The following is a 21,649-nucleotide window of genomic DNA, read 5'->3' on the forward strand; positions in this document are numbered from 1 at the left end:
TTTGTGGAGACACAACTTAGGGACATGGAGCAACCTCCCTGTAATCCTGACTATGTATGGGAATATTGCAATAGAACAGAGGGCAGCAGAAAAGGGGGTGGAATTGGTGCATTCATTCATAAAAGTATGAACTGGCAAAGGGTCAAACAGGAATGCAAGGAGCATTTATGGCTAAAAGGGAAAGTTGCAGGAGAGCAGACACTCCTTGGCTTTGTATACCTGTGGACAGGAGCAAATGCCAAAGAGGAAAACAAAAAAATGCTGGAATGCATATCAAGTGACATTAATGAGCTAGGAGAAGGGTGCGAGATTATTATACTAGGAGATATGAACGCACACATAGAAGACATGGACGGGTACACAGACTCAACAGGCAACATGATGCTGGATATGTGTGAAATGCATGACTTAGTTGTATGCAACAGTACTGAGAAGTGTGAAGGGCACATAAGATGGGACGTAGGGAGCCTGCAGTCGACAATAGATTATGACTAATGTCACATAGGATGCACGATAGGCTAAATGTAATGAGCATAGATGAATATGGCTCCAGAAGTCTAGGTAGTGATCACAAACGTATTAAGGTGAGTTTTAGAAAGGAAATGAAAGTAGGTAGGAGGCAAGATGAACAACCAGGTGGGATATTTTACTCGGAAAAGCAGCTTGAAATAGCAACCCAGCAAATTGAGGAAGTAATTTCAGAGGATATACAAAAACAGAATGGACATATGCAAATTTAACAGGACTATTTGAGCTAGAGCTTACTAAGGTACGAGTCAGGACAAAAGGGAACAGAAGACGTAAACCTAAGAGCTGGTGGGATGAGGAGGTTAAGAAGGCCATAGAGAAACGTCAGGAAGCATCCAGGGAACACAGATATTCAAAGCAGAGGGGTGAACCAGAAGCTGATGTAGGCAGAAAATGGAATAACTTCTTAAACTGTATAAGGGAAGCATCCAATTTGATCAATGAGAAGATCAGAAGAAAGGGGAGCCAATGGTTGTCAGAAGTAAACAAAAAGGATAGAAAAGCAGCGAAGAAATTTTGGAAACATCTCAACTCCTTGAGTAATAAGACTAGCCTAGAGCAGAGGTTTATAGTTAAAGCTCAAGGTGTTCGACTAGAGGGAGATGAGGCAATGGAACATATAAGAACAATGATGACAGCAAAAAAAGTTGTCGCAGTTTCACCTGAAAGGCGAAGCATCAATTGCGATAGCAAATTTGAAGAGAGCTAGCTATACGGAGTAATGATAGCAGCTTTATCAGCTGTATAAACTTGGACATGCAGCAGCGCCGGCAACACGCAGAACGGTTGTCGACGCCGTCGGCGTTTTGCCCGCGTTCGCTCAAAATGCGTGCGGCGTTGGTGACTGTTGCCGGAGCCTCTGATATAAATAGGCAAAACCTCTGATTGCCGCAGCTAAACGTCGCCTCCCTTCCCTCCCCCTCCCCCCCACGGCCTTTCGTGCGTCGGAAGAAGGCACGTTTGCTCTACATATATGGTGATTGTAGAGGAGGAAAGAGACGACTACTTCTGCAGCCCTTAACCCTTTGAAGGTTTTTGCCGTATGTGTACGGCGGCGGTTTTCTGTCCCGCAAGGTCTTTGCCGTACGGGTACGGTTTCGATCCTCCGTTTGAAATTTCGCGCCATAATGACGATGCATGCTAACCGGGAGGTGCTGCCACCTTTTAGGACTTACAAGAAACGTTTGACATTTGTGCTACCTTCTTGCGGAGATAAACAGAACTGATTTCTAGTTTCAGCGCGTGCGTCGTGCAGGGCAACACCCCTTTCGCGCTTTCGGTTCCGCCGCGTGATCGCAACGGAGGCGCGCGAAACGTGAGTTTTCTCACTGTCGGCCCGGTCTTGCAGTGGCGCTGAAGTTGATTTCTGTAATGAGTGGCGCTGTCTTAGCTTGTTTATCAGCGCCGCTCACGAGGTATTCTCGCTCTCTTTGCGGCAACGCGCTTACGCGGTTTCGGTTGCGCCGCGTGATCGCAACGGAGGCGCGCCAAACGTGAGTTTTCTCTCTGTCGGCACTCTCTTGCAGGGGCGGCGGAAGTTGATTTCTATCTTGATTGGCGCTGTCTTAGCTTGTTTATCAGCGCCGCTCATGAGGTATTCTCGCTCTCTGCGGCAACGCGCTTAGCGGTTTCGGTTCCGCCGAATGATCGCAACGGAGGCGCGCGAAACATGAGTTTTCTCTGTCGGCACTCTCTTGCAGATGCGGCGGAAGATTTCTACATTGATTGGCGCTGCTCTTTGATTGGCGCTACCTTGATTGGCGCGATAAGGCGCTGTGCGTAGAACCGTGTTTCAAGGAATACCACACTCTGAAATATTATTGAACATTTGGAGTTCTGAGTGATGCCGACATCAAAATACTGTTTCTAATTTTTTTTCACTATTTATTCCCGACTTTATACATTTTTTACATTCAATATCCGCAATAAAGTAATTTGACCATCTGGGAAAGTTTTTTTCAAAATAATTCGACCTTCAAAGGGTTAAGGGAGCACAGCGCAGAACGCGCGTTTGTTCTCCGCCGTGCGTTCAGTCCCCGTGAAAGCGCGCGTCCCTCGCACCCTTTCACTCGCAGATACAGCGTTCGGCGCGCGGCGACGATTTCATCTCCATTGACGTCGTACGGAACCTCACGGCGACGGCGACGCCGACGGCAGAAATCTGCTTTTGAGTGTCCATATAATTGCTATCGCAATAAAATTTAAAGAACGAAACATAGCATGTGCTCAATCAGGCGAGGATGGACTAGTCAGTGCAGTGGCCCCACTGGCACAAAGCGAGTGGGAAAGGGCAGAGAAGAGGGTTCCTAGTAGCACGTCGACAGGTCCTGATGGCATCCCAATTATGTTGATAAAGACATTGGGCCCAAAATCTAAGAAAGCATTAAGAGAGGCAGTGAGCAAAATGATAATGGACGGTAAAGCCCCCGACGGGTGGAGACTGAGCAGGATGAGCATGATATATAAGGGAAAGGGGGACAAAGCCGACACAAACAACTACCGTCCCATAACAGTGACGTCAGTGGTTTACAGGGTGGTGATGCATATTATAAAGGACAGACTGCAGGCATGCGTGGAGAGCGAGGAGGTGCTGGGGGAACTACAAAATGGGTTCCGAAAACAAAGAAGGTTAGAAGATAATCTGTTCTCATTGACACAGTGTGTTGAAATAGCAGAAAAGGAACACAGGCCCCTATGGCTTGCCTTTCTGGATATCAAGGGAGCCTATGACAGTGTAATCCAAAAGGATTTGTGAGACATACTGGGCACTCTAGAGGTGGAAGATGGAGTAAGAAATCTTTTAAAAGATATCTATAAAAGTAACAAGGTGCTTATAAAATGGGAAAACAAGGTATCTGGGCCTATAGAGATACAGCAGGGGCTTAGGCAGGGGTGCCCTCTGTCACCTCTGTTGTTCATGCTGTATTTACAAGGATTAGAGAAAAAATGAGTGAGGAGCGGACTTGGCTTCAACCTTTCCTATTTCAAGCAAGGAGAATGGATTAAACAGTCATTACCAGGACTGATGTATGCGGATGACATTGTACTTATGGCTGACAGCAAGGAAGACTTGCAGAGATTAATGGACATCTGTGGTAAAGAGGGAGATAGCTTAGGTTTGAAGTTTAGTAAAGAAAAATCGCCAGTCATGACTTTTAATGATAATCAGGGCAGCGAGCATAGGATACAGGAGGTTACGCTTGAGGTGGTGGATAAGTAAAAATATCTTGGAGTGTGGATAAACAATGAGGCTGAGTACCTAACGGAACATGAAAAATATGTGACGGCTAAAGGTAGCAGAAATGCAGCTGTGATGAAAAATAGGGCACTGTGGAATTACAATAGGTACGAAGTGGTGAGAGGGATTTGGAAAGGGGTGATGGTCCCTAGTTTGACTTTCGGCAATGCGGTCCTGTGCGTGAGATCAGAGGTTCGAGCAAGGTTGGAAGTTAAGCAGCGAGGGGTAGGTAGACTGGCTCTAGGAGCACACGGAAATACACCAAATCAGGGGGTACAGGGTGACATGGGATGGACGTCATTCGAGGGCAGGGAAGCCAGCAGCAAGATAGAATTTGAGGAGCGATTGAGAGAAATAGCAGAAAAGCGGTGGGCAAGGAGAGTTTTCAGTTATTTGTACATGAGGAATGTTAATACAAAATGGAGGAAGCTGACCAGAAAACTGTCAATCAAATATTTGGACTGCAGGAGGGGTGCAAACCAGGAAACAGCGGTTAAGAAAAAGGTTAAGGAAACAGAGAGGGGTCTGTGGAAAACAGGGATGCAGACGAAATCAGCACTGGGAACATACCGAACTTTCAAGCAAGAAATTGCCAAAGAAAATATCTACGATAATTCTAGGGGAAGCTGTTTGTTGTTTGAAGCCAGGACGGGAGTATTGCGGACTAAGATGCACCGAGTCAAGTACCAAGGTATAGACACGTTGTGCTGTGCGTGTGGAGAAGAAGAGGAAACGGCTGAACACCTCATACTTTTCTGTAAAGGGCTTAACCCTACAGTGCAAGGCAACGGGGCTGATTTTTAACACGAAAGTGTTTTATGCCGGGGTCCACCAAGACTTCACTGACGTATTTCCGTCACGGAAATACGTCAGTGAAGTCTCAGTGAAGTCTCGGTGAAGTCTTGGGACGTATTTCCGTCACGGAAATACGTCATACGGAAATACGGAATGACGTTCTTAATATGTAAACGAACATAATACAAAGAAAGAAACCAGAAGAAAAAGTTCCACAAACATGCAAAATTTGGAAATCGAACCCACGACCTCTCGGTCCGCGACGATAGATCGCCGAGCGTTTAACCCATTGCGCCACAAACGCATTTGCAGAGAGCTACACAGACGCGCCTTATATATCTAACACTCCTCCGTGTACCCGCGCTCTTGCTCGGGGCGGTGCCGCCGCCTACGAGCAGAAAAAAGTTGTCGCAGTTTCACCTGAAAGGTGAAGCATCAATTGCGATAGCAAATTTGTAGAGAGCTATACGGAGTAATGATATTAGCTTTATCAGCTGTATAAACTTGGACATGCAGCAGCACCGGCAACGCGCAGAACTGTTGTCGACGCCGTCGGCGTTTTGCCCGCGTTCGCTCAAAATGCGTGCGGCGGAGGTGACTGTTGCCGGAGCCTCTGATATAAATAGGCACTTGGTGCCGCAGCTAAACGTCGCCTCCCTTCCCTCCCCCTCCCTTCCCTCCCCCACGGCCTCTCGCGCATCGGAAGAAGGCGCGTTTGCTCCACATATATGGTGATTGTAAAGGAGGAAAGAGACGCCTACTTCTGCAGCCCTTAAGCAAGCACGGCGCGGAACGCACGTTTGTTCTCCGCCGTGCGTTCACTCCCCGCGAAAGAGCGCGTCCCTCGCGCCCTTTCACTCGCACATACAGCGTTCGGCGGCGCGCGGTCACGATTTCATCTCCATTGACGTCATACGGAACCTCACGGCGACGGCGACGCCGACGGCAGAAATCTGCTTTTGAGTGTCCATATAATTGCTATCGCAATAAAAGAGAAGTACTGCATTATGACACTAACGCGCACCGACAGTGAACGCTTCGGTGGTCTCAGCACTACGACGCCTCGATGCCAGCATTCGAAGGGACGCTGGCATCAAGAAGCACTACCAACGCCACCTAGGTGACGATTCAGTTACGTGCTTTGTCTTGCGCGTTGTATTAGTGTGTCAGTTACGTGCTTCGTTTTTCGGGTTGTGCTAGCGTGTGCAGCGTAGTGCAGCTTCCATATGCACGACGGTTGCTCATGGTCATCGACTTTGGTAGTCGTGATGGAGGAGACGTGCCACCAGGCGTCAGCGTGGGTGCATCAACGCCTAAGGGCGCTTTAGCCACAAAACACCAATAGACATATATCAATGTGCAATAAACATTACACTACTTCTGTGAAGACACGTTTCACTTTCGTGTTCTATACCGATTCCTATATAAGAGGGATCAACCACATTTTTCAAAGCATTGGGGTTTAGGGACAGTGAAGGCAAAATAGACTTTAAGCGGGTAGAAATAACCAAACAGCGGTTATCTGATTGGTGGATAAAATCAAGGCAGGGGTGAAATTTCACCCACCACAAAGTACAAAATATGTTAATAGTCATGGCTAGGTGGCGTATGCCACCGCCCGGTTTAAAGGGTTCAGCCTCATCCATCCATCCATCCATCCATCCATCCATTCCCGCGCGCCGCCCGCGGAAGGAAAGTTTCCCCTCTCCCAAACTCTCCCTGGCACGCATGCGCTTCAGGCGACGTTCGCTGCCCGTGCAGCGGTTATGGGACTCGAGGATTCCCACACGGTGAGTTGGACTTACTTGATTTGTCGCGCGCCCATGTGAATTTTCTATGCATTGTATCTCGGCTAGTGTGTATTAGTGCATGAAAGGTGGAATAAATGCCCTTTTGCTTGTTTGCACTACTGTGTTATCGTTCCTTTGTCCCAAGAGCATGTGTGAGACCCCACAGACTTCACTCGACAACCTGACCACGGCCACTCCCAAGTGTTTCCTTTGCCACTTGTTCCCTGTCGCGAAATGTTTTTCAGCCATGCTTTACGGCGTTATGTTGCACGGAAACTCAGGGTACCGGATTAATGGTTCTTTTCTTGCGTTAGTAGCACACAGCGGCGCGCAACATTTGGGCGGGATAGTGCCACATGTAACACGACAAGGACCTTGACACATTTATACTACCACGTGTGCATGAGGACACTTCTGCTGCCCCTTCCTGGAGGGAGAGCAGTCCTGAAGCAGATGTGCCACCCCTAAAAGAGCGGCGGCAAATGTCAAGTTTCGCTTCACTGCTCCGCCCATACTTCGCCGTGCGACGTGGCAGGCCGTACCTCGTGCGTTTCATCGAGCGGAGGGGACCTGACAAAGCCAACTGAAGCCTGGCGCATCTACGGTCATATAATGACTGGATTGCTAAAAATGCTCGACCCAGCCCGAGACGAGTCAATCCAGAAATTCCAATAAGGCAGCGCCTGTGGGCTGCTCGCGTTTGTGGTGGTGCCGGCGGCCCCTAACACGATTCACGGTGCATGCTGGTGAAGAACTCTGCTCCTGCGCGGCTTTCTCGCATGGTTATATTACACACCGCAAAAAAAAAAAAAAAAAACACACTGTGCTGTAGCGGCCCCTTCTCGGGAGATTTGAGGTCACTACCATACAATCGGGAGATGCGAGGAAAATTCGGGAGGCTCCCAGACAAGTCGGGAGAGTTGGCAGGTATGCTTAGGTAAGGGACAGATTTCATTTTGAAGCCATTTAATTTCGAAGAATCGCAAGCAGCAATGGCCGGCGAATGCTGCTAACCACGCTGCCGAGCGAACTCGAGACATCGAACGCAAGCGATCACGGCGGCCTGCGGGCATACTGTCATTAACATCGTTCTTTCGGTCACAGCCAAATGTGTGTGCAACCCCGTAATTGAGAAATACTATTATGAGCCCTTGTAATTACCCCGTGATAAATACCGGGGCCGCACGTTCCAGCTTCGCTGGTAAAGCATCTTTACGGAGTAGAAGGGGCGACAAATTTTTAAACATCAATACGAAGGCCTCTTTGTCAATTTGGCTGTAGTGTTGCTCTGCACAAGACAGACTTCTGGAGGCAAAGGCAGTTCTCGATGTGCCAACACTGTGCCAATCCCATATGCATTCTGGGGATGCACGACTCTCACGCGTCCCCTGATGTTGTTTTGCCCGCATGGCTCCCGTAATCCAGCTTCGCCGCGTAGCTTTACGGCAGCGGAGTTGCAGCGTATTACGAGAGATGGCACTAGTGTTGCGCTGCTAACGCCACCTGACGGCAGGGGGTTAGGCAGGCGCAAAAGGGAGAACGTGGTCCCTCTTCGGATTGGGGTCGGTGTGCGATGCGGACGTCCCGCGCGTGCGCAGATCCATGCTTGGCGAGATCGTCTCGCGTGGCTGGGAGCGGGGCACCGGTATGGACAAACAGGGATCGTTCGAACGCGCCACCGTTCGCATGACCGTACACGTGAACGACTAGGCGATGGTGTCATAGCATGGGGCGAACATATTTGCTCGCTATCCGGTCGCGGTGAGTCGGACTTCCTTGATTTGTCGCACGCCCATGTGAATGTTCTATTGGTAGTTATTCGGCTAGCGTGCATTAGTGTATGAAAGGCGCAATAAATGCCCCTTAACTTGTTTGCACTACTGTGTTGTCGTTCCTTTGTCTCAAGAGCACATGTGAGACCCCACAGCATCAGAACATGACATAGCGATTTCTGGAAATGTACTATGACTGGAGCTGATGTTACCAACTGCTTTGCTGTAGTGAATGCAGCTTCTTACTCTTTTCCCCAGACTCATTTTTTAGTGTTAATGAGAAGAGAATGCAGAGGGCATCCAGAATGTTTGAAAGAAAACGCATGTAGAAATTCACAAGCCCCAGAAAGCTTTGAGATCACGGGGTGCAGGTGCATGAAGGATTGCAGATACCTTGCTCATGCTTAGAGATAGCCTTTCTTTGCTTATGATGTGTCCTAGGTACTCAACCTGTGGCACAAAAAAGTGACACTTGTCAAACCTGAACTTGAGTCCAAGATGAAAATTCGAGACAGAACAGCGCTGAGGTTCTCTGAATCATTCAAGTCAGTGACAAGGATGTCATGAAAATGCGATAGTCTTAGAAGAAGATTCTGCATTTCATTTTAGAACATTCATTTTGGTGCCGATAGAACACTAAAAGGAAGACGTGTATACTGAAATAGCCCCATATGAACGGTAGCTAGATGGGTAGTTGTGCCGTCTGCCGGGCGTAAAGCGTAGATTAGCGCTTCTCTGCTTCATAACAACAAACGTGATGCTGCGGTCAGAGGCCTGTCACAAGCAGCACGCGTCGTGTGCTTCTGCGGCTGTAATACGGTGCGGCATATTTATTACTGCACTGAAACTGGAAACCGTCTTCAAAGTGACATCCCAGACAGATTTCTGAATGCAGGGAAGCCCTACCACTTATGAAGCAAACGCCTTGTCTGTCAGCTTTTTCTTTCCCGGTTTGAGAGGCAAAAGTACAGAGCTCTTAACGGTGTTTAGTTCGGTATACACGTTAGAATTGGGTCTACGTAGAGCGGCACACATTCTGCACGAACGAAACAGCCGTTTATCAGCTCTTCTAAAGCGAGAGGCAATTTTTTTTTTAAGAAACAGTATGTAGGTGCTGCATGCGAACGTAATTCACACATGGCCAGACTATTCTTATAGCCCAAGATGCGTAACCGACACAACTTAGCTAGAAGGAATATAAAATACAATCGAAAAAATATTATTCACACAAATAATCTTCCTGGTTTTATTCCTTAGCATGTATGGGTGCTATTATATGTTAATTTGTGTCGAGCTGTACAAATTTGCAATATAAATTAACAATATTGTCACGTAGTAGCTATGATGAAAACCGCAGCAAAACTGTGAAGGACGAAACTAGCTCTTTATTGGGCGAACTTGTGCCCACAAAAATAAGGTACACTCAAAGAACAACGATAGCTGCGAACACAGTTGGCGATCGTCAGAAATCTCATCTGCGGGTCAAGCGTGTCGGCTTTTTTACATGAGTCGTCGAGGGTTCCAGAGTAATCCCTGGTGTCCCCGTGTCTTCCAGAAAGTACTACACAATTCACTTCACTCATACGATCAGTTCACTTCACTCATAAGCATCGGCGACAACAGACAACGGATAAAAGCATCGATAACATTCGAGAAACTTCAGATACACGCAGGCACATCCTGCGCTGAGCAATAACGTTAAACATTTGTTAGCCGGTGACAAGCAGTCACCGGCGAAAGATAAACAAGTACACGTGTCAATATTTTTTGCCAATAGGAATAAAGTTGTTTTTGTGGGAAAAAACAAACAATTTCTTAGCTTGTTCTATAACCAATGATTAGCTCCATGAGAGGAGTAGGTCGTAGCATGCAAAATAATAGTCTTGATGATCATATACAGTTAAACCTGGATATAACAAAATTGACAAATTCCCGAAAAACTTTGTTATAAAGAGGATTGCGTTATATGCAGGTTCGGCACGAAAATTCGAAAAAGAAATGCTTACCGTATTTACTCGATTCTAATGCGCCCTCGATTGTAACGCGCACCCGTTTTCCATTTTCATCGAAGCACTCATCCTTGGAATGTCACACCAGGTACCGGATGCGTGGATGCGTGTCGTTTCGCACAAGTGTGAGGCATTGGAAACGAAGAGCGAGCGTCACGATGGCGTCGTAGCATTGTATAGTGTTACAGTAGAACCCCGCTGTTAAGTCCCCGTGTGCTGCGTTTTCCCGGCTGTTACATCGTTTTCGGCCGGTCCCGGCACAGCTCCTGTAGAACCCAATGCATTGGTAACCCAGCTGTTGCGTCGCAACTGTGGGATTGTTCCCGCATCATACGTTGCGAACTGCCACCCCGCGCCGGCCCGAGCGGCCATTTTCACTTTTCATGTCGCTTGGCTTGGTGGCTTGGCGATGGCATTGGCCGCCCAAAGTGCCGGGGGCGACAACTATGACGTATTTTGGTTTCGCGCCAGCAAAAGTATGGCCCTTGAGATCCGTATTTGCTATATATAAAGATGGTGTCTATGATGCGTTGTGGCCCTAAAATTGGTTGTGGCTCAGAGATGTTCCGTATAAAGTCCAAGGGCGATAACGCAGTCGCCGCGCGCCGTATGCTGTATGTGCGAGTGAAAACGGGTGAGGGGAGTCAACGACGGCATCTAAATCTCACGCGCGCAAGAAAGAAAAGCAGGGAGGAAGCGCGCCTTCTTCCGTTGCGCTCGAGGCACCGGCGAGGGAGCGAGGGATAGCGGGCGGCGTTGTACTGTGCTCTGGCATCAACTGCGTACTGCCCGGCAGGTCGCGCAGGGCCGTATCTTGAAAGCGATCTGCGTTGGGGCAGAGTCTAGGCAGTCTAGGTGCGTCGGCGGCTCGTAGCTTTGTGCGTGCTGTGTGTTCTCGGTGCTCAGTTTGCGTTGAAGCGATAGACAACAGCACGAAGGTCCCTTCGCTCGCTTCTGCAGCAGCGCTTCCACACGCCGCCAGTGTTTCACAGCGTGTGTCCGCGCGTATCGAGTGTGATGTGTCACAGCGTCTGCCAGCGCGTCGGCAACATCAACTGGAAAAGCAGAGTGCCAGCTTGGCGGGCTAGGCCAGCTGCAGCAAGCGGCAGCATCAGGTTTGATGTCACGCCTGCGGCGGCAAGATCGCCGGGTCGAGGGATGCAGGCCCACTTCGCACACGCTTGCTCACACACACACGTGCGCTCGCTTCGAATTCCGTCGCGGCGGAGAAGGTGCTTCCGGTTGCTGCTCGCGCAAAAATGACAAAATTTGGGGCGAAATCTCTAGGTTGTCGACGGGGAAAATTCCTTATTTCGAGGGGGTCTCCCGCTGCCACTTCGTTACGTAGAGGTCTCAAATACATGTGCTTCTATGGAGTGACGGCGGGGAATAGGAAAACTTCGTCATATCCAGGAATTCGTTATATGGAAGTTCGTTATAAGCAGGTTTAACTGTACGTATATTTGAATGCAATAGGGTAATTCGTTGGTTGAAAGCATAGACCAGCCATGTAAAGGTTTTACAGGAAACTGTAGCCTTAAATGAAACACTGCACAGCATCACATCGCTGACAATACATGTAGCGTATATAGCGTTTCTGAAGTACGCTCAGGAGCCAAGTTCTTGCTCATCACAAGGAAGCGCCGGCGAGCAATGAATTACCTTGATGATGCTGTTTGTAAGTTTGAGTTCGTGCTGCCCACGAGCGACCGGTCCAGAAGGCTTGAGCTGGAAAAAGGAAGAGAAATCTGCAAGCTGCAGTGCACGCAGCAGTGGATTTCATGGCACTGCACTTGCAGCTGAATTTTCCTCTGCTTTGTTGTCGTACTTGGCAAAATGTCTTCAGGCTTCTCACACAGAATCATTTTGCCGACCGTCTTTTAACAGGTTCACTTGTGCACAAATAGTTATTCTTCACTTGTTCAACATGCGTCATTTTCATTCGAATCATATTTGCCTGAAGCGTGTGCAAGTTTGGCTCACTGTCTCCTCAGAATTATTTTAGCGGCTGGCATGCCGCTAAACACTTGCTTCCTTCTTTTTGCAGGAATTTGCTTCGATATCGAAGCGTCAGGTAGCAGCAAAGGAACTCATTGGCCGCAGATGCACCATCGGAATCTGCACGCTAGCGCAACGAAAGGCTCCTGCAAGTGGCACCCAACTACTTCAGTTGTAACATTTTCTCAGGATGGTGAAGTGCAAGCTCACATTTCTCAGAAAGTTCGGCGTCAACATCAGTAATGTTTTAGCCCGTGACTTGCATGTTTGTAGCTTCGACGCAAAAAGGTGCCCTTGTGGCTAGTTTTCTTCTGTGCACTTTCACCGAGTCTCAAAGCCTCAAACGCTTGGTAAAGTCGAACCCAAGTTTCAGTGAATTTTCGATTTTCCGACCCTCCCTACGGAAACTGCTTCCAGATAAAACAAACATCGCCTTTCTGCTACAATGAACGCTTTGAACCCGGTCACGCTAAAAGAGGGCACATGCAAGTGCCAAAGCACAGAAGCACGACCAAACTGGGCGCACGGCAGCGCGCGCCCAGCTCCAGTCTACCCGCGATGATGATAAGGCCTTCGAGATGAGTGAGCGACCGCCTGGCGTGGGTTTTGGAAGCAGCGTTTTCAAGAGACGCCTCCAGGCCGTGCAATTGTCTGTGCGGCACCATGCGCCTGTTTCAACCATTTGGCTCGACCATGTCTTTCCCCCATGGGAACAACGGCCGCTCAAGCATTCCTGTCGATGCAGCCCGAGTAGGCAAGAATCGCGCACTGCTGCCACGCATTGTTTCAAAGGCTTGGCGGTTACTAGGCCGTTATGGGGAATCGCGGTTCGGCGGCACTTCGTTTACGCGTTGCTAATTGCTGATAATGGTTCGTGGTTTCAAACATGGCATTTTCTTTCCGCCCGAGGTGACATGGATAACGTAATCTTACGGCTCTTCTGTGGCTGGTCGTAATGCCGAGACCATGATGTCCGAGACCTTTGCAGTATGGCAGCATGCCACAGTAGTTTCAAGTTTCCTCCGGCCAACTAGAACCCTTCGCTCTAGTGTGAAGAATACAGTCATGTCCCACTGGTACACAATATATCGTAAGCTCTCGAACAAAAAATGGCGGTTGCACTTGCAATTTTGAAATGGTCGTCGAAACCGGGCGCCGCTTTGAAAGAGCCACACAATGCCACATGTCATTCTTTGGATGGACGTTTCTAACGGAAGACTGGTGTGGAAATGCACTGAGAACAAAATGACACTGAAAATACGGTTTTCAGAGCAAAGTGCTGCCGAATTATAACCATTGACGTGTACTTCAGTGTCGTTCATTTTGGAGAGTCTTTAAGGGCGAGTCCATATATAAAGAACTACAGATATAACGACCACTTTTTGCGGAACCGTCGAGTTTGTTTTAAACGGGTTCGAATGTATTCATGAACATCACCCACAGTATTCACTTTGCTCACAAGAACTTGGAGAACTATCCGGAATGTGAGAACAGTGCTCCGTGCCATCTGCGTGTGATGATGTAAATGACTGCTTTGGAATATTACTCATTGCAGCAAACCAGGGAAAAGACGGGGAATGCGGGAGATGGGGATTCAAGACGATCAGTAACACAAGAACAAGGTGAGAGCAGGAGCCAATGTTTCGACAAGTGGACTTGTCTTCCTCAAGGCGACATATGCTCTCCTCGGCACAGTATATATAGGTAGGGTTCTTCTAAAGGGGAGAAAAGGTAAGGCGGGTCGGTGAGGTAACGAGCGAGAGTGTGTGAGCGGCGAGGGTGTAGAATTGAAAAGAAATATAATGCACTACTGACAGTCGGTGGAGAAGTTTGAGGCAGCGTCATGTGTTAGCAGGTTGGCGTGTCATGGCAGGTTCCTCTTTTCGTGGCAGGGGTCTGGACGACGGGGGGGTGTCTGCTCCGCTGGAGGTCAGTGAACTATCGTGTCTGACAGGGAGAATAAAAGTAGCCGCAGAAAATTGGTGTTCGGGGGCCAAATAATAATAAAACAGGAGGTGGGGGAGCGTACATATATAAATAAAGAACGAAAGGATTGAGCGTATATGGTGCTTGTTCTAAAAGCGGGGCTAAATATGTATTCGAAGCTATCGAAACTTTCCGCTCATGAATTGAATCAGGATTACGGTGTATTGGTCTTCGTTCTTTACTTGGCAAATATTTTGAAGCAGCGGCTTGTCACGTTTCTGACTCAGTAAGGCTCCTTGGTGCGGTCACTATCTGACCATTCTCTGCCTAATTGCTCGTGGGTGTGCTCAGTTCCATTAGATTTGTTCTTGCTGAGCACAAGGCTTGAAACATAGCTGTTCCGCACATTGTAATACCTTGCAGCAAATGCGTATTATCGCTAGTAACTCGCTTACTCTTGAGGACCGTCACGAAACATTCACCTTCAACCATACGTGCGCTATTGGTGTAGTACCGTCGCTTATTGTGCGTATATAGTGCGCATATATTTAAGTGTGTGCCCATTTACTTATTCTTGACATGTTGGCGAAAGAGTGGGTGTAAGTTTTTGTGCTGGTTGGGGTAGATGTGTGTAGATACTGTGTGCGAAACCTACTATGACAGGAAGCGGCGCTACTCCCGTTAACATTGTTTAACGAGCGGTACTCACTGTTGCCGATGTACTGGGACTGAAGCACTTTATTTGAAGGTTAGCAATACAACGCTAGCGCACGAGCAAATTTCTGTATCCTCGAGGAGAGCCGTACATCTCAAAGTGCCAATAGCACGTACGGACAGTTGCAACAGCGGTTCGCGAACTTGACCCCACATATTCACTACAATCCTTAATATGCCAGTAAGTATTTTTGTAGCCAACTACTGCACATGTCTTCAATACACATGATTCAAGCCTGCATGAATGGAGCACAGTGCGTTAGGGAAAACTCGGTTGCATTTCCGACAGCTGATCGCACAGAAGCAAAGCGGTAATGGTTTCGTATTCGTGCGCGGTCGCTGAGGAGAGGTATGGCGCGCCACCGACTTCATCGCCCGGCTCCGACGCACCATCGCCGCCTTACGCCCGTCACCTGCAGCCCACCACTGCAAGCCTACACCTTTCGTGTTCAAGGAGCTAGCATCGTGCACGCACGCTTTCCTCCGTGACGACACCGTCCGCAGGCCTTTCCAGCCACCCTACAACGGACCCTACCTGGTGGTCTATCGCGACGACAAAAACTTCACTCTGCGCCTGAACGGGAACGACGTCCGCGTCTCGATTGACCGGCTGAAGCCCACATACATCGCTGCAAATGAACCGGGCAGAGCCACTCCATCCACAGGCATCTATCTGCAGCCACCGACGTCGCAGCCCGCTCCGGTCACGACATGCTCCGGACGTCTGGTACGCCTCCCAGATTTCTACAGACCCTGAGGGCTCTACACTCTGCGGGGGGGGGGGGGTGATGTGGCGACACACTGCGCACAAACCGGCACAGCCTGCGCCTCGCCACTTGCTAGCCCGGCATGACACCGCTGCATGCTGCACCATGCCTCCGATAAGGGACAGCGCCACCGCAGCATCACCGGAAGCTTACGTCACCGACGGTGGCTATAAAACCAAGCTGCCAAGCTCGAAAGGCCTTAATTCGTTCGCTAACCGTTCGAGCGCAGCGGCGGTATGCTCGCCCCGCCGCTGCTACTACACTAATAAACAGTCGTTATGTTTTATGTTGGGATGCATCCTTCCATCGACACGGCATCCCACAGGAGCTTCGTATATCCGCGTCATATCAAGGTCATCTAAGTAATTTTTTTCCTTTACTTAATTTTTCATGTTGGTTCCAGCATGTCCAATTCAGAGACCAATTGGTCCAATTGGGCCTGTTGGATTTTTCCAATGGGTGTCCCAAAACACAATTGGAAATATCCAATTGGTTCCAATTAGAAATTGTCAAATGGTTTAACAATTTTTTTTGACTGGAATGTACTCATGTTTTCTTGTGCGCGTGTGACACCATGCTTGTTAATTTAGTAAGAAATTTGTTTACAATTTTATATGGCCGATAAAACTACTATCCTTACATCGTATAACTGTCTACTAATTTCCTATCGCAATCGATGCTTCACCTTTCGGGCAAAACTGCAATTTTTTATTCCAAATACGCTATTAGCCCTTCGTGGTAAGTCAAAATGGCTCAGGCCTCGCCCATATGGGCATAAGAACAGACAAATAGTTTTACATAACACCGGCCCTGGGGACAGAGACACCCGCTCGCTTAACCCGCTGCAGCGCGTGCCTCCCTATTGTCTAGTTCGCTCGCAGTGCCCTCAGCCTACTTTGTGTTGCTTCGCGCCACTTGGCCCCCTCAACCGTATTGACACGTATACATGTTTATCTTTCACCGGTGGCCGCTTTCCACCAGCTAACAAGTGTTAAACGTTATCGCTCGGCGCAGGACGCGCCTGCATCGGAAGCTTCTCGAACGTTATCGATGCTTCTATCCTTCATCTGTTGTCACCGACACTCATGTAACTGATCGTATGAGCGACGCGAATTGTCTAGAACTTTCTGGAAGACACGCGGGCATCAGGGATTAATCGGGAACCTTCGGTGACTCAGGTATAAAAGCCGACGCGTTTCGCCGCTGATCAGATTTTCGACGACCGCCGACTGTGATCGCCGCTTTCGTTGTGCTTTGAGTGAAGCTTTCTTTTGTGGGCACAGGTTCGCCCAATAAAGAATCAGTTTCGTCATACACAGTTTTACGACTGTTTCCTTCAGCGTCACTACTACGTGACATCTGGTGGAGGTGCTAGTGCGTTCATGCAGCGAACGCCCCCGCAAAGTCATGATCCAAGCCCGAAACCGGAGGACAGCGCCAATGTCGCCAAGGACCAGCGAGCTAGCCGTAGGCAGCAAGGACTTCTGCCGGAGTACGGACTTCTTCCCGAGAAGACCACAGCGACCAAGAGGACAAAAGTCACCACTTCGGCAGCAGCTACCATGACAGCCCCTGCGCCAACATCTGCAATCGTGATGCAACAACCCAGGGAGCCGCCGACTTTCCGCGGATCGCCATGTGAAGACCCCGAAAGCTGGCTGGAGGCATACGACCGGGTCGCTACGTTCAACAAGTGGGACTGCGACGACAAGCTGCGCCATGTTTACTTCTCGCTTGAAGACGGCGCCAGAACCTGGTTCGAGAATAGGGAGCGTGCACTAACAACCTGGGCCCTCTTCCAAGCCGCATTCCTGGACACCTTCACTAGCGTCGTCCGAAAAGAAAGAGCTGCAGCCTTGCTGGAAAACCGTGTACAGCTTCCGAATGAGAGCATCGGTATGTACACTGAAGAAATAACTCGATTATTCCGGCATGCCGACCCCGCTATGCCAGAAGACAAGAAAGTTCGCATGCTCATGCGGGGAGTTAAGCAGGAGCTATTCGCCGGACTTGTGTGGAATCCACCAACGACAGTCCAAGACTTTCTCTCGGAGGCTACGACGATCGAGAAAGCACTGGACATGCGCAACCGGCAATACAATCGCCGTTCGACGCCACAGTACGCCGAAGTCCAAGGGCTCTCCCACGACCTACGAGACACCATCAGTGCGATAGTACGCGAAGAGCTGCAGAAGTTGCTACCATCGTCGCAGCCTCAAGTTGCTTCCATCACCGATATCTTGCGGGAGGAAATCCAGCAATCGCTAGGACTTCCCGAATCACCGCAACCCCAGCCGGAAGCGATGACCTACACCGCCGTCGCCCGTCGTCAAGGCCCCCCTCCGCGCTCGCGCCAGGGCCCCGTAACGCCGCAGTCCCGTCGCCCACCGCCGCCGCCGCCAGCATGCCCGCCTGTCGCCCAGCGCAGCTACCAGAGGAAGACGGTCATTTGGCGCACCCCCGACCACCGCCCGCTCTGCTATCACTGCGGGGAAGCCGGCCATGTCTACCGCCGATGCCCATACAGCGAGATGGGCCTACGAGGGTTCGCCGTCAACGCGCCACATCCACAGGTTGGCGAGCGACCACGCGACATCGCTGATTACCTCGCCGGAGCCAAATGGCAACCACGACGACCCTCACGCTCGCCGTCACCAGGACGTTACCTGTCGCCGCAGCGTCGACCATACACTGGCCCAGCCCGGGGCCGGTCCGTGAGCCCCTATCCGGGAAACTAAAGGCAGCAACCGATGGAGGTGCGGTTGCTGTACGACGCAATTCCGAAGATCCTCCGCCGCCGACGAAGAAGATTCGCGAATCTTCACGACGAGATATCAGCACGCCGCCTGGAAAGAGCCTTCACGACAACACTTCGCCGCCGAAAGACGACCTGCCGACGCGACGTAGCAGCAGCGGAGCAAGCCGACGCAGCCATGATCAGACGCCACGACTTAACAGCAACGCCAGACGACGGTCTAACGACTTAGACGTGCTAATCGATGGTCATAACGTCACCGCTCTCGTCGACACTGGAGCCGACTATTCCGTCGTCAGTGGCCCGTTTGCCGCCAAGTTGAAGAAGGTGAAAACAGCCTGGCAAGGACCCGATATCCGGACAGCGGGAGGCCACCTAATAACGCCGACTGGAATCTGCACAGCGCGAGTCACGGTAAACAACCGCACTTACCCGGCGAGCTTTGTAATCCTGCAGCACTGCTCCAGGGATGTCATCCTAGGCATGGACTTTCTAAATCAACACGGTGCTGTCATCGACTTAAGGTCCAAGTCGATAACGCTTTCAACGCACAACGCGATACCACCGGATACAAGCATAAGTTACCATGCCTTGAATGTGCTTCAAGAACAAGTCACCGTTCCGCCTCGCTCCAGCGTAATGATTTCCGTCGGTAGCGAAGTGCCTGCAGACATGGAGGGCGTCATCGAGGGCGATCACCACTTACTGCTCGACCGTGAAATTTGCGTCGCTAGAGGCATAGCTGAGCTACGTGCAGGGAAAGCAAGGGTGATGCTCACGAACTTCAGCCCCGAATACAAGCACATTAACAAAGGCACCACGGTCGCCTACATCGACGAAATAGTACAAGCCAGCAGTGCTTTCGCCTTCACGGATTCCAGTGCACCTGCAACGACGACTATAGTACCTGAACCAACTTTCGACGTCAATCAGAACCTTCCCAGGCATAAGAAAGAAGAACTAAAAGCTCTGCTCCTGCAATACAAGGACTGCTTCTCGTCGTCGTCAAAAGTTCGACAAACCCCTGTCGCCAAGCACCGCATCATAACCGACGAAAATGTTCGTCCACTCCGTCAGAGCCCGTACCGAGTTTCGGCGCGCGAACGCGAGGCCATAAGGCAACAAGTCGACGAAATGCTAAACGACGACATCATCCAGCCGTCCAAGAGTCCGTGGGCGTCCCCCGTGGTGTTAGTGAAGAAGAAGGATGGAACCCTACGTTTCTGCGTCGATTATCGTTGCCTCAACAAGATCACGAAGAAGGACGTATACCCCCTCCCACGGATTGACGACGCCTTGGATCGACTCTACAACGCAAAGTATTTTTCGTCGATGGACCTCAAAACCGGCTACTGGCAAATCGAAGTCGACGAGAAGGACCGGGAGAAAACTGCATTTATAACACCAGACGGACTGTTCGAGTTCAAGGTCATGCCGTTTGGTCTTTGCTCGGCACCTGCGACTTTCCAACGCGTCATGGATAGAGTACTGGCAGGCTTGAAGTGGCAGACTTGCCTCGTCTATTTGGACGACTTCGTTGTGTTTGCGTCAAGCTTCGAAGAACACCTGCGGCGCCTTGAAACAGTTCTTCAAGCAATGAAAACCTCCGGACTTACGTTGAAGCCCGAAAAGTGCCGCTTCGCATATGAGGAGCTCTTGTTTTTGGGCCACGTCATCAACAAGTCTGGAGTGCGCCCCGACCCTCAGAAAACTGCGGCCATCTCCAATTTTCCACCGCCCGCTGACAAGAAGGCAGTGCGTAGATTTCTTGGACTGTGCGCCTATTACAGGCGTTTCGACAAGAATTTTTCACGGATCGCTGAGCCACTGACGTATCTCACGAAGGCCGATGTCGAGTTCAAGTGGGAGACGCCGCAAGTCGAAGCATTTGAAGAACTGAAGCGATGCCTGCAATCGCCGCCAATACTTGCGCATTTCGACGAAAACGCCGATACCGAAGTCCACACCGACGCAAGCAGCGTAGGACTCGGCGCTGTGCTTGTGCAGAGGACTGACGGACTAGAAAGGGTTGTAAGTTACGCTAGCCGGTCGCTATCGAAGGCGGAAGCAAATTATTCCACAACAGAAAAGGAGTGCCTCGCCATCATCTGGGCTACATCAAAGTTTCGCCCCTACCTCTATGGCAGGCCCTTTAAAGTTGTGAGCGACCACCACGCCTTGTGTTGGCTAGCTAACTTGAAGGATCCTTCAGGTCGCCTCGCACGATGGAGCCTGAGACTTCAAGCATTCGACATCACCGTCGTTTACAAGTCCGGGTGAAAGCACTCTGATGCCGATTGTTTGTCTCGCGCCCCCGTCGAACCGCCACCACAAGACGACCAGGATGAGGACACTTTCTTGGGACCCATCAGTGCCGACGAATTCGCCGAACAACCGCGAGCCGACCCGGAACTAAGGAGCCTTGTAGACTACCTGGAAGGCAAGACCGTCATTGTGCCGAAGGTGTTCAGGCGAGGATTGGCGTCGTTTTTCTTGCAAAACGACATTCTCCTAAAGAAGAACTTCTCGCCTCTCCGAATCAACTACCTCCTCGTGGTACCCTCAGCATTGCGTCCAGAGGTTCTGCAAGCTCTCCATGACGACCCAACGGCTGGACACCTCGGTTTTTCGCGCACGCTCGCGAGGATACAAGAAAAATACTACTGGCCTCGCCTCTCTGCCGACGTCGCCCATTATGCAAGGACATGCCGAGACTGTCAGCAACGCAAAACATCGCCGACAAGGCCAGCCGGACTTCTACAGCCAATCGAACCACCTCGCCGACCGTTCCAGCAGATTGGGATGGACTTACTGGGTTCTTTTCCGACATCGACGTCCGGGAATAAATGGATCGTCGTCGCTATGGACTACCTCACCCGCTACGCCGAAACAAAAGCCTTGCCCAAAGGCAGTGCCGCCTAGGTAGCCCGATTCTTCGTTGAGAACATCCTCCTGCGTCACGGTGCCCCGGAAGTCGTCATCACCGACAGAGGCACGGCCATTACGTCAGAACTAACTCACGCTATCCAGCGGTACAGCCAGACAAGCCATCGCCGCACCACCGCCTACCACCCGCAGACGAATGGCTTAACCGAGCGCCTAAAAAAGACCATCGCCGACATGCTGGCAATGTACGTCGACGTTGAACACAAGACGTGGGATGCCATCCTTCCGTACGTAACCTTCGCATCCAACACAGCCGTGCAAGAAACGACGCACATGGCGCCGTTCAACCTGGTCTACGGAAAGAACCCGGCAACAACGCTTGACGCCATGCTACCGGACGTCGCTGACGAAGAAAATCTCGACGTTGCCACTTATTTGCTGCGTCCCGAAGAAGGTCGACAGCTCGCCCGC

General features: G+C 50.3%; 1 protein-coding gene across 1 annotated transcript in view; it reads right to left on the reverse strand.

Annotated features, from left to right (window-relative positions):
• LOC119441288 (probable ubiquitin carboxyl-terminal hydrolase FAF-X) overlaps positions 1-21,649 on the reverse strand; it is a 540,581-nt gene that overhangs the window by 253,902 nt on the left and 265,030 nt on the right. Inside the window, 1 exon segment of the mRNA XM_049661116.1 lies at positions 11,795-11,860. Within this exon segment, the coding sequence (XP_049517073.1) occupies positions 11,795-11,860 (66 nt within the window).

Source organism: Dermacentor silvarum, chromosome 2, assembly GCF_013339745.2.
Source record: "Dermacentor silvarum isolate Dsil-2018 chromosome 2, BIME_Dsil_1.4, whole genome shotgun sequence".
Taxonomy (NCBI): domain Eukaryota; kingdom Metazoa; phylum Arthropoda; class Arachnida; order Ixodida; family Ixodidae; genus Dermacentor; species Dermacentor silvarum.